The sequence below is a fragment of the Stegodyphus dumicola genome, chromosome 3, assembly GCF_044657685.1.
Source record: "Stegodyphus dumicola isolate Sdum_Otavi_A_Nest chromosome 3, ASM4465768v1".
Lineage (NCBI taxonomy): Eukaryota > Metazoa > Arthropoda > Arachnida > Araneae > Eresidae > Stegodyphus > Stegodyphus dumicola.
In genome coordinates this window covers 247,195,158-247,209,818 of record NC_140770.1, presented here as the reverse complement: position 1 = coordinate 247,209,818, position 14,661 = coordinate 247,195,158, and the positions used below count along the sequence as shown (strand labels likewise).

The 14,661-nt window shown below is 35.1% G+C and overlaps 1 protein-coding gene across 2 annotated transcripts in view; it reads right to left on the bottom strand.

Moving 5' to 3' along the window:
• The window catches only part of LOC118191150 (uncharacterized), a 119,580-nt gene that overhangs the window by 4,080 nt on the left and 100,839 nt on the right, over positions 1 to 14,661 (bottom strand). For both annotated transcript variants that reach the window (XM_035361957.2, XM_035361958.2), the window contains exons 7-9: positions 13,412 to 13,545; positions 7,020 to 7,116; positions 3,287 to 3,528 (exon numbers count right to left, since the gene is read on the bottom strand). In XM_035361957.2, the coding sequence (XP_035217848.1) occupies positions 3,287 to 3,528; positions 7,020 to 7,116; positions 13,412 to 13,545 (473 nt within the window). The remainder of the gene's footprint in view (positions 1 to 3,286; positions 3,529 to 7,019; positions 7,117 to 13,411; positions 13,546 to 14,661) is intronic.

The window sequence follows — 14,661 nt, the reverse complement described above, 5'->3', positions numbered from 1 at the left end:
TGTTTCACACGAACAACTGTTTCGAACAATTTTTTCTGCCTTGTTTACCACTGAAAGAAAAACGCGCGATTTTTTCCTTCCTTTCGAAAAAAATTGCAAGGCTGTTCGTTTTCAACCAATCAGCTATCAACTTGTTTGTAATGGATAACCAGTTTCCCCTGCGTTAACTCCAAAGTGATCTGTGGTGATTGGCAAAGCAGAAAAATTGTTGCAAACAGTTGTTCTTCCGAAACAAACAGATGTGTGATAGCAGCATTAGCCGGTTAGACTAATTTTATTATCCTTGGGCAGTTACACGTTCGTTAACGCGAATTCAATAAGGCAGCTACATCTTCAGATTCAAGGTCTGCTCTCCAGGGCATTTAAAAATTCAGGTGTAATTTTATCCCTAAAATTTTGCTCTGTAGGAGTATCTTAAAGCGACGGAACGGCAAAATGCTTTTACGGTGTGTCTTGTCCGTTGTGGAATGAATCGAAATGGCTATTTTCTTTGTCCAAAAAGGTTCACTTCACTGTTCTTCGAAGACTTATCCATTTCCTATATCTTTATTCTTCCAATCTTCTTATACGTATAAAGACTGGTAATACAGTAAGGACGGAGCTCTCTGTATGTGCTGGCTACTTACAAAGAAACGTAGTTTTCTGGGCTGTCCTCTTTCTCTAGCAGAAGCTTTTTTACTTTTCTAATTCTTTTAATTTTGATAGGACACGAATGTCTTCCCAGTAATTTCGTTTAATTTAGATGATTCCCCTCTTTGTGGTTTTAGGTACGGGTACAGCCGCATAAATGTTTTATTGTTGAACATTTAGACATGTGCAGTTAGTTATCTTTTAAAGTTGCGCATAGTGGCATTGCAGAACTTGTTATTTATAAACTATATCTTCGATTTACTAAATTGATTCTAGAATAATTTTTTTAATAACAATAAATAAAAAGCTTCTTTTGCATCGAATTGTTCGTTAGAACAGAATAACCAATCTGAATTTCTACTTTTTTTTGTTACTTACCATCTTTAATGTTTTATTAAACTGTTTAATGTTTTTAAACTTCCTGCCTCGGGTCACCCTGATCAGTATAGTGGTGAGCACTCCTGACTGCAGAATCAGTGGGCTCGGCCTCGAATCTCGGAGTCTTGGATGAACGGAAGTGTGTGCGGCATGAAGGCATTTAAAAGAACGGCTAGCCGAAAGTCCCCTCGGTTTGGTTGAGAAGTTTGGTGGTAGAGGAAAAGGCTGGGAGACTCCCTGATCCGTCTCAGTGAGAAATTACGTTTTAGCAACTTGGTTAACTTACTATATCTGAATAACATATTCTTGATTATATTTATAAAAGCTGTAATTGTGAAAATAGAATAGCATCATTGTACTTTTATATCCCTAAACAAACGAATTTATTTTTATTAAACTGCAATCTTGCATTTCGTAGCTTCTTTATACATACTTGTTTCTAGGTAATCTGTAGTACATTTGCTGTACTAGTACTGTAATATTTATTTTCCTGTGTTATATGTTATAAAGTAAGTAGCAGTGTTGCATTCTATAAATCTTTTAGGTAATACTTTTATGCCAACTTCAAAAATTATGCTTAGAAAGTCCTCCACGAAGGCATCCCTCCCCTTAGGCAGATAGCCCTCGAAGCTTTGCCATAATCACACACACTATCAAAAATTATGCAAATTTTAACTGTATTTTGAATCTAGTTACATTTAATACTACAGATACTGTTATAATATGTGAAATATCTTGATCAGCATAATCATTTGATATTTTATTTGTCTTTCAGGCATCTAAAATTACTAGTATTCTGTGATATATATTGTGTTTAATTTATAGCTAGTAAATGTTTTGTACCAAATGTAATATATTGTATTCACTTATTTTTTTTAATGTGTATAATATTAATATTGTTGTTGATTGTTTTAGTGTGTTTGTCGGAGTGTTTCGACGATTGTAAACGTCTCTTTTGGAATTGTTCTTGTAACAGTGTTTACTGGCGAATAAATTGTGTTTCGATTCTTTATTAAGTATTATCATCAATTACTCTAAATGCATGAACCATAGAACGCAATAAGTGGAGCGATTTCGCCCCAAATCTAGCAACCCTGCCTTTTCCTGCCATTTTCTGGCAACCTAATCCCGTTTTGCAGGGAAGCTCTCTCACCGCAGCTGGGCATTTCACAACCCTATGTTCTCACAGTAGTAATAGTAATAGAGTAACTAAATACAAACAGCAACGTTTAGAATACACTGCAATTCATTAAAAATCATAACTGTTATTATTTAATATGGTCAATGCATCTTTGCTAGCATTTAACTGCTAGTGCCGTCATTAAACTAGCATCCCCGCATGTCTACAATCATACTAAACTGGGCAAATCGTTATTTCTAATATCATTCGTGCATAGCTGTATATAAAAAATAGCAAATTAAATTAAAACCTATTTGTATTCTTGAAAAGTCACTCATTATATAGTAAGTTTTTTTAATCTACATTTAAAAAAAGTACCACTTATCACGTTATAGTTAATCATAATTAATTCAGCAGCATTCGTATATTTGTTAATAGTTATGGGCATTATTTTATGTACATCTAATACTATGTAATTAAATAATATTATGTGCTTTAATAAGTAACATCTAATGTTTGTAGCAGGAGTATTATAATAAATGAAATGCATTTACCGCTGTCAGTTGAGTAAATTTAATTTAATTCTTTCTGTTGCAGCTGTTTGTTTGTATATAATAGTAAATTTTGTATTTAATTTGTAACGTGCTCTGTTAACCTACTGCAGTTGTTTAGTAATATAAATTAGTCCAACAAACAAGAAATGCACCTGCTATGCTAAGTAGATCATAACAAACAGCTTTAAGCCCTGGCATCGAAAATGTATAGTATGATATGTAAAAATGTCTATATAAAACTGTATGTATATGTGGCTCTAACCTTTTGGAAAATTCTTAAAATACCATCTTGCCTGCTAACTGTGGTCGGCAAGTCTTAGGGTCGATGGTCATTTTGGTATTGTTTCCGGGATGCTCTTCATTAACACTGGGACGGGGTTTTCACGTTCTCGTGTAAAGCGGGCCACCCCTGTGGTATATCTTGGGTAATATTCTAGGTGATAAGATGCCTAAATGACCAATGGATATTTGCCATTCCTGGCGAATGCATTAACCTGCAAGTGTCTGAGTATTTCTAACAACAACAACAATTATCTGCCTTCGTGCCCGATTCCAAATTCTTATTATCCATCCTTTCATTATATTGTGAACCATAAACACCTACCTTCGTCTTCGAGGTGTGGAGGGTTTTCCTCGTACCCACTGTATGGGGCTCCATACTGGTCTCTTCTGTCATTTCTGTCATAAGTAGAGTACTGATTCCTGCCATTATAACTGTCTGTAACACATTGCCAAGCCATTTCCTGAGCCTTGTCCACCAAGTAGGCTCCTTGGTATAGCTCGTCTTCTCTAGTACAGCGTCTCATCAACTCGTCTGTCATACAGTCCTTGAAACTGTTATAAGCTCTAAAGAAACAAATCATTTTATTAGGGCTAGGACATAAGAATCTTTGACTCCTACAAATATTAAAAAATATATGATAAGATATGAATCTTCGCACAAGTTTTTGGCATTTGAACCTTTCTAATCCTCATCTAAGATGCTGTTAAATGTTTTAAATCAAAGATTAGTTTTACACATAACAACAGAAACATTCAATAATAACGAATGCGATTATTGCAACTTAAAATGACTTTAGCCACCCGTATAATCTTGTGGAGACTGTGAGTACCCCATACATTCCTACTTTACCAGAGAGTACCTTCCCTTCTCTACACTTACTTCTGGGAAAGTATAAGGAACCTTTGCTATTTGCTCAAATATATTTCGTCAAATTATACTGAAAAAATTAACGTCCAGATTCAAAAGTTTTAAATATGTACTTCATTTACTAATTTTCATTTGTAGAATCTTAAATATTTTTTAAATCATACTCTTAACTGTTTTTTCACTGGATACAGATTTTAAATTTTACTAATATCTTAAACAGTAAGTTTATTTTTCCTTCTCATTATTCTTATATCAAAGATGCGAGAGATAGAAATCTAATACTAATTCTCGAATATTAAAAAAGTGTCTATGTATAAAAGTGCAATTTATACCGACAGTCCACAACGATTTTCAAATGCGTTTACTGAAAGATAAGTTTTGTAAAACACATTTTCTTCACTGTTTAGCAATTCACATACATTCCCTCTAACGTTAATATTCATGAAGCTTCTTACCTTTGAACGCGCTTTTATTTCCGCGTTGTGATTTCCTGAATTCTACTTAAAAACCTTTCTATATAGGATTTCAGTTTTGGAGGGGAAAAGGTATTACGCAGGTAATAAGTCTGCAAAGTAAGTAAGCGGGATAATTATGAATAGTTTGATAGCAGCTGCTCAGTGCGAAGAAATCTTTCTTACGTCTTGCTAACTACTAGAAGTATCCGCTACTTAAAATCTGACAAGAATCTCAATTTAAGCTCTCTGAGTAAGTGAGCTATATTTTAATGGAAGCACTGAAAATTTGGGGTTTTAATACTTTTTTAAAACTTTGAAATTTGATTCAACTTATGGTGCCGGACAAAACTAACTAAAAGAATAAAATAATTCAAAACAAATCTAATTCATAATATATCAAAAGATCAATCGAATAAACAATCGTATATCATATCTATCAATCGCTTAGTAGAAGGGCGCGTTGTAAAGCCCACTAATGAAAAATCAATAACCCCAAATTCAATGTCCCTCCATTTATTGTTAAATATCTGAAATTTTGGTGTTGTAAACATTTATGACTTTAACTTAACTGACTGTGGTGCCGGACGAAATATTCAAAAAGAAAATGTATTCATCATAACATTCACATATATCGAACAATCAATCGTATAGTGGTATTGGTTTAGTACAATAGGGCGCATTGTTAAGCCCACTAGGGAAAAATCAATAACCCCAATTCAATAAAACTCCATGTTTCTTAAAAGCCTCCCGGCTCAAACAAATGGAGGGACATGACAGACCACAGTAAATTACACACAAGATAAATACACAAATGCAATTAAATTTTAAACACACATTTATTAAATTCTTAAATATATTGTATTATTAGAAAATACTTGGGTAACTGATCAGCATCCCCTACCACATATTTTTCTATGCAAAATAACACATAATACCACACCAAATTACAGCTTACATTGATTAAGATTAATATTATCAAATCCTACTGTATCATAAGTGTAACACTAGTATTTCTCCCATTTCATCTTCTAACTTTAAGTATTCATCATGGTAATTCCCTTTAAGAACACTGATAATTTTCACATCGATTAATTAATTTAAGTAATTACTCAGATTCCAACAAACATTAAAATGACAACTCTTGCTTGAGTATTAAGATAATAGTAAGTATAACGAGTAAGAATTAACGAGTAAGAATCGAGTAAGAATACGAATAAGTAATAACGAGTAAGAATAACGAGTAAGAATAACACATTATAACAACAATGATAACGAGTAAGAATAACGAGTAAAACAATAATAAAAAAAAATCACTCACGGGGTGAAGTCCATACCGCAAACTCCCATTACTCGGGAATACCTTTGTATACTGATTAATAAGGCGATTTGACAGCTCCACCAATCGTCCAGCGTCCAAAGTTTACTCGAGCACCACATTATTCCTGCTGTCCTTTATTCACAGAATCCTCGTTAATGGAGACAGACAGTTCTTGCAAATTTTAAAGATGACTTGGTTGAAACACCACTGAAGCTGTCCTTACAATTAATAAATTCCAGAGCGCGGAAGGATGAAAAAATCGACGCGGCTGACACAGGCAGAATAAACAGCATCGCACACTTTAGACGGATCCTCCACGAGTCTCTTTCATTCTGGAAGCCTCGAAACCCACCAAAAACGTACAGCATCTTTGGAACAAAATCTAATTAGGAAGTCGGGAAAAAACAGGAATACCGCATCAGGATCACCACGAGAATCTGCATTACAATTCTTGGAACAAGAGAATCGAACTTCTATGCTGAACTCTACGCCTTATGCCAACGCAAATTCTCGCCAGCTAAAACGCCGAGAGAAAATCATATCCGCTGCTCGCTGGTTTACGCCACCCGCTGCAAGGCAAGGCCGCAAACGTCCCGATCTTTTTTTTTTTTTCAGCTTAACTTCACATCGCAGGACTCAAATCAAACCGACGAATAGCCGACGCAATAGGCTATTGCGTCGGCTATTGCTATTTAATAGCAAACAACTATTTAATAACAAAAAAATCATCAAATTAAACCTTACCAATCCCGGAATTTTACGTTATCTAAACTGATAAAATGACACACCCATGACGAATCAAACACCAGAAATCTGACAATGCAGTCCAAAAAACATCTGTACAAACAACGTGAGGAAAAAATGGACCCCCCAACTAACAAGCGGAACTAAGCTTTACGAGAATCCAATTACCTTAGTACAAACCCCACTGTCTTGAAGTAGACAAATTGAAACTATAACAAAGCGAAAGGAAGACGATTTTCGTTTCAAACGCCATTAGTAAAAGGCGACAACACAACACCCTACTGCCTCCACTGTTAGTAAAAAGGCCATAAACCAATAAACCAGATGTGTTTCCTTGCAACCGTCTCTCGCCTTTGTTAATAACGAGTTAAATAAAGCCTTAACAGCTTAAGAATACCTTTTTCCATATTAAAATATACATGAATACAAATCAAAATATTAGAAGAATAATAACTTAAAACACACATTAATAATTAAAATTCGCAGCATATCAGAAGCAACATGAGACTTGCGACTAATTAATGGAAGCAACCGCATTAACTAATGGAAGCAAACGCATTTGTTGGACAGAAAGATTGTAGTTAGACATAAGAATAACTTAAAAATTCCCCATTCAAATATTGTAAATGTATAGTCTTAGAGGAATATATACTTCAATAAGAGTGCTTACCTACAAGCTTCGTAGTTCGCTCCTCCTCTAGTACTTGAAAGACTGTTTTCGCATCTCTGCATTTCCGTTGTTTTAAAACAGCTATTTTCAGACCATCCTAAATTGTTAAAAATATATTTAAGTAAAATATTTTTCTTTCTTTTGATGAAAATAATTGAATTATTACAGAATTTGTTTAAAAATTAAAACATTTTATGCAGTTATTTTGTCAATGATACAGAAAAAAGTAATTCAAAGCCTACAGTATAGTTTAATAGCAGGCCGCGCTTAACTTTAGAGACTATTTGTATGTTTTAAATATTGTATTCTGATTTCATATTGTATTCTGATTTCATACCGTTTACATGTTTCTCACTTATACGCTGTTTAATATGCTTGGATTCATTCCTAGTTAATCGGAAACGCTTGCAAAGATGCTCTTTTTCAGTGGAAGTACGATATTTGACTTCTGTATGGAAGACTCCAGTTCTACTCCTAAGGTCATTTATCACTTTCAAGAACACTAAATGCTCACGGCCTCAATGAGCCTTTATTAATAAATAACGCCACATGATAGTAGCAACAGCAGAGAATGAGTAAAATGTAGAATCCCGCACGTTGATGACCATGTATGAACGTAACAAGCCCAACTCGCGAACAATGACAAATGACATCACATGACCCGCACCACAATGCTGCAACATTTTCAACTACGTATGTTTTCCCTTTAAAATCGCAGACCGCCAAAGCGATTATCACCCACATCAACGCACAGGGCTCGCAACTACGACCACAACACGGGCTCAAACGCATCGACAAGTAGCGCCTTCTAGCATCGTATAACAACAACAATATTTATACGCACCCCGTCAACTAAATGACATTACGCAGGCTAACCCGACTTAATTCCCCGACATTAGGCACAAGGTGGGCTTACCAGCCAAAAAGCCACCTTGGAGATGGTCATACACACAAACTGAAGTCTCGGTGCCCACATCACCAAGAACAACAGCTTAAAAAAATCTCCTTCTGAAAAAAACAAACCCACCGCTACACAGTTCAGGGACCACGATGGGGTGGGCCGATTGCCTGGATCTTCGACTGGTGGTTTATTATGCTACCTGCCAGGACTACGCGGGCAGCTCCCACCAGGCCTTACACGAAATACCAACGACAGCGGTGATTGGACGCTCAATGGACCAGGCGCTGTTTGGCTTCCGATGCCCTAAGTTACGGGGACTTACGCGACCAGACCTGTGAAAGGTGGAAATGAGCCCTACCCCACGGTTCGTCGGGAACCGCCAGGCTCGTAATTATTATACCCCCTAGCCGAGACTGCATAGGTACGTATCCTAGCCAGTACTGCACAGAGCGCTCTGCGTCGACCCTCGGGGGGGGGGAATTGCATCGTATAAAAGTACCCGCAAGGGACTGTTTGATAACCCTGATAACCAAATAAGCGCTAGCATTACGAAACATATATAAATACCAGCAGCGATTGCAAAAGCGTATTTCTGGAATGCTGGTATAATATTTGACACTTTCTTGTTCAATCTTCAAAGTTATTTATTCCTTTCAAGGATACTGGGAAATTAAGGCTTCATACTTCCTATTCTTGAGGATAGATGGGGCCACAAGACGACAGCAGAAAAGAGAGCGAGCAAATGTACACATTATAAGTAAATTACACTAAAGAACGATATAAGAGAATTTGAACGGTATCATTAATTTCAAACACAAGTCAAAACGCCCGTTAGAACTCTTCAATTTTTTACTCTTCACAGTTTATGTATTGCGAATTACAAAAAAATTAAATTATGTATTCCAACGTATAAAAGCAGCGCCCAAATACCATAACATCATCTACTATTGTAGTGTCGCTTCAGTTCCGTTACGTTTCTAATTAAATTTAGTTAAAGCGGAAAGGCAACACCTTCTAGTCTCCGCGAAGAACGAAGTAAACAAACTTCGGTTTTCTATCACGCGATTGAACGTGCATGTAAAATGTAAATAAATCTTATGAATAAGAATGTATAATTTCGTAAGGAATAAAATATTGGTTCCATTGGAGTCAGAGAAGTGTTATTTTTCTACATTTGCACACCAGACACTTCACTGGTGACCCGGACGTGATCGAATTCTACAATGGCTGAAGAAGACGAAACCGAAATTAAAGCAACAACTGCATCTGTCGCCAAGGTAAGGGTTAAAGTTCCTCCTTTTTGGAAGCCAGATCCTAAAATATGGTTTATTCAACTAGAAGCACAATTTAGAAATGCAAATTTAGTGCAGATCAAACAAAATATGATTATGTTATAAGTTCCACTGAACCCGATATTTTGTCACAGGTATCTGCTATTTTGCTAAGTCCACCACAAGATAATAAATATGAGGCAATTAAAAATAGACTAATTTCATTACATGCTGATTCAGAGACTCAAAAAACCAAAAAATTACTGAGTGAGTTAGAACTGGGTGACAAAAAGCCATCTCAATTGCTATGTGAGATGCGTAATTTGGCGGGCGATAAAGTAACAGATGCTTTTCTAAAAACATTGTGGCTACAATGTTTACCCGTTAATATGCGTAGCATTACATCTGTTAGTAGTGAAGATTTGTCAAAAGTGGCTACAATGGCCGATAAGATTTGAGAATTAAACCCTGTTACTCTCCAAATAGCTGCTGCATCATCCATAACGGTAAAAACGGAAGTGATTGAAAGTTTACAGAAACAGGTTGGTGAACTTAGCTTACAAGTTTCTGCTTTAAACAAGCAATGCCACAGTCGTCCCTATTGTCGTAACCGATCCAAATCACGAGATAGGAGTTACAGTGGTAACAGATCTAGTGATATTTGTTACTATCATAAAAAATTCGGTGATAAGTCATTTAAGTGTAAACAACCCTGCAACTACTCATCAACATCACAGACGAATAGTCCGGAAAACCAGCTTCCCGTCTCTCATTGACGACGGAGGGACAAAAGGTGCAGCTGAGTCGTCTTTTCATCAGCGACAAAGAATCGGCTACCCAATTTTTAATAGATACTGGGGCAGAAATTTCTGTCATTCCTCCCTTGCCTGCAGATAAAAAAAAACATCTCAAAATTAGAACTCTTTGCTGCAAATGGTACGAAAATTGAAACATATGGCCAAAAATTACTCAAGCTTGATCTTGGACTCAGACGATCATTCACATGGCCTTTTGCAATTGCGGAGGTAAACAAACCGATAATAGGCATGGATTTTCTTGCAAATTTTAACCTTTTAGTACATTATAAAAATTGCAAGTTTATTGATGGTACTACATTCTTAACAATCAATGGAACTCCTTGTTTTCAAAATAACAATAATAATATTCCGATTTTAAATGCCGTAAATTATCCATATAAACGTAACATTAACGATTTTCCGGATTTGTTAAAACTGAATGTAGTTAATAATAAAGTTAAAAATCATAACATCGAACATTATATCGAAACCAGAGGGTCCACCAGTTTTCGCTAAAGCCAGGCGACTATCAGCTGAGAAACTTAAAGCGGCTAAAAAGGAGTTTGAATTTATGCTCCAAATGGGTTTATGCAGGCGATCCAAAAGTAACTGGTCGAGCCCACTACATCTTTCCAACTGTTCTCACGTATTCCTATAAAACAACATTAATAATTCGTCGCTACAGCCTGTCTATCTTGGACCGTATCCTGTAAGAGCAAGAAAAGATAAGTACTTCGATATTGAAATCCAAAGAAAAGTTAAAAGAGTTTCAATAGACAGACTAAAGCCATGTTTCCTAGTGCAAGATTCTGATATTCCTTTTCAAAACTCCTATTCCAAGAAAGCGGAACTTGGGGAAACACTTGCACTCAAGAACACTGAAGAAAATTCAGAAACTCATCATAAAACCAAGACTACTAGAACCGGCAGACATGTGAAGTTTCCCAGTCACTTTAAAGACTATCTTCCATAATCGCTGTCATTAGGAAGGGGGTGTGTAGTGTCGCTTCAGTTCCGTTAAGTTTCTAATTAAATTTAGTCAAAGCGGAATGGCAACACCTTCTAGTCTCCGCGAAGAACGAAGTAAACAAACTTCGGTTTTCTGTCACGCGATTGAACGTGTATGTAAAATGTAAATAAATCTTATGAATAAGAATCTATAACTTCGTAAGGAATAAAATATTGGTTCCATTGGAGTCGGAGAAGTGTTATTTTTCTATATTTGCACACCAGACACTTCAACTATCACTGCTGTTATCCAATGCGCTTTCTTTTAATATAATTTGTTTACACTTGTTTTACGTTGAAGATTTGTGATAATAATATTTTCAGCATTTCGCAATAAGCAAAATTAATATTTACTTTTAATAAATTACCTAAAATTTAACTATAAATGTAATTTTTTAATTACTTTATTCTTGTTACAAATCAGGAAAACTTCGAAAATATGGAAACCGCTTAAATTGACCCCCTTCCCCTTTAATTCTGGAGTTGAGCCTTGAAGAACATTTACTAAAGTACTAGATGAAATTTTCGTAAGTTACAAAGTTTTCCATATGTATTATCCATCTTAAGTTATTCACATCAAAATGTAATATCTCTGAAATTAATTTCACCTGTCACTGATTGAAAAAGATCGATTTGAGATAACTTGTAGTAAATATATGTAGCGCTTAAATACCTCTGCACCAAATTGAACAACGAATTTATGATTAAACAATACGCAGAATCAATTTTTATATAGTCTAAATTAAAATAAGATAATTATTTTTTATTCAGGTAAAACAGTAAAATTAATCTTTTTAGTTGCGCTTAATAATAACTGTTCTTCCTGAGCTCAAATTCTAGCAAATGGGTTAAATTGCATCTGCTGTTCTCCGTAGTTCCTCTCCTCCCCCCATGAGTAATATAAATTCAAACTCAAAGAAAAGGTCTTCTGCGAAGGCGTCCTTCATTTTACACTTTGCCAAAAGCAATTCAAAAATATAAAAATTAACATAGGGTTACATAAAAGAAATTGCTTCAGCGCTGACTTTCTGCCGCAAAAACCTTTTTATTTGGTGGCGCCATCTCTGTTTATTCGAGAGAACGAAAAGATTTTGCAGATCGAAATCATTAGAGTTACGTTTCCGATAATTGCACTTCAGCATAAGTCGATATTCTACGGTTACCAAAATTCTGCTAAAGAAAATATTTTTTTTCTTTGTAATTAATGTCGCATAAAACTTCACTTTGAACCACCAGCGACTTTAATTGGAAATAAATTGTGGATCATGAGAACTCAGTGTTTTGATACTAGAACCAAAATTATGAAATGTAACTCAAAAATATATTTTGCGAACGTAAGATTAAACAATGCTAATTATTATAACACTGCCATTCCTTTCTTCAACCTCTTATCTTCGGGAAAAATACTTCTTTATATGTTTTTTGCGTTATGGGTGATCATTTGACCATGTTATTTAGCATAACCGCTGCTGTTTTCTATAATGGTTGTCTATGTCTGTAGGTTTATTACCTCAAAAAGATCCTCCGTGCAGGCATCCCTTTCCTCAGGCAGATAGCGCTCGAGCACTTTGTTTTAATGAATTGATTTAAACATAATAGTGAACTCTCCAGACTTCAGATAGCTACAGAGAAAGTAGTCGCATACTAACATTCCGGAAAATATACCGTGTGTGAATTAGCTCCTTTTTTAGAAGTCAAGCGACTCAAAAACACATGAACTGCGATTGTTTCTTTAATGCTACCGTGAACTTGTCAATATTTTTAGAATTATTAATGTACAGCTGTGGTTTCAAATAACTATCATGTATCGGTCATGGAAAGTCTCCTGTGTTGGTAATCAAACGACAAGAAGATGTTTACGGAACAAAGTCCTGCATTTCAGTCCTCAGATAGTTATATACTCGCATACTGACAAGTCTGGAGAATGGAAGTCAGGCTGTGGAACATATTTTTGTCTAAGCACTAGCAAAGCCCGGGGGAAAATGGTACTAAAGTTAATCAATTTAAAGCAAAGAAAAAATATGGCCATACAAATGCGAATTAAAAAAAATAAAAGGAAAAGAGCTAAAATTCGTAGATATGCTTAAAACATTGGTGGGAAAATTTAATATTCTCGTCACGAAAAATTCCGAAAATTTGACCCGTAATAACGTTTCTGCCTATGTAATACATTGTCTTCAGCAAGCAGAATAGCGTCAACATATAGGTATATTCATGGGAATAAAAATGAATAATACTTGTATGCACCCAAAAATATACATATATTTTAGAAGCCAAAATATACATATATTTTATATATATAAAATATACAAAATATAAATATCATATATATATAAAAAATATACATATATTGCGAAATACCAAGGCTTAGTGACGCCTTGTTGTTGCGTCACTTAGCTGATTGCTAAAGCTTACTTCCATAAGTGTCGCAATTTCTGGATATATAGTCCCTTGCTCGTCTAAATAAATCGTTGTCTCTGTCCTTTTCTTCCCGACTCACACAGTTCGCAGTCTGCCACAGCAGGCAGTTGAAGTTATCACGTGCTGATCTAAAAGGATACAGTTTTAGTATGACATAACGATGAATATTATATTGCATATTTCTGTAGTAGACCTTATTAACTCAATAAAACATAATAATATAGTCCAAGTTTATTTTTTTTTTCTGTAGTAGACCTTAATAACTCAACAAAACATAATAAGTTTATTTTATTTTATTCTCTGGAATGTTAAAACTGGTTGTGACTTTATTTGCTGTGCTGATCCTATAATGTTTGAGACACAGTGCCACTTACTTACAAACTCCAACTGAACCTACTGAGACATGGTTGATTCAAAAGTATTTATATACTGATTCCTATATAATTTTCCTCCTTCGTCTTTGTAGAACTATCAGCCGAGTGAAGGATTAAATAAACCATGTTTTATTAAGATAATCTAGTATTTACAACTAAAATTAACACGAAGTTTATTACAAAATTTCTTTCTTTTTTTTTAATAGTAAGAATGGCTTCCAGTCAAAGAAGTAGTATTCATTTTTCTCATATATTTTGCCACATATGTGGAGAATAATCCGAACATGAAATAGAAAAACTATCTTTGACTATGTAAAACAAGCATACCTTGCATATTTCAGGATAGCTTGGTTCCCAAGGTAAATCATGGGCTCTGCGCGTTGTATGTGGACCTTATATCGAACTATTACAACAATGGACTATCGGGAAGGGAACAGTCTAAAATTCGGTGCGCTGGATGCTTTGGTGGGAACCCAGAAACTATTTTTATGTGTACTATTTCTGTATTGTGAATATTACTAGCATCATCCAAAATGGAATGTACCTGAGTTAGCCTCTGCAAGATTTCCTATTCCTCATGCAGTTAAGTATTAATTCGAACATTTTACAAGCTACCACAGCCGTCTGAGGTTGAATCTGTTATTTGATACTCCTTGCGATATACCGGATGGTAGTGACAATGATTATGAGAGAACTTCACCAAATCCTGAACATTTTAATCAAAACCAGTTCAATAACTTCATTAGAAATCTCATCTTTTTAAATGAAGCTTCTGAATTACCAACAAAAGACACTTCTTTCGTATAAAAAAAAAAAACCTCTAATGAAAACAATCTTATATTCTGTCAAGTTGTTAGACAACTCTTGATA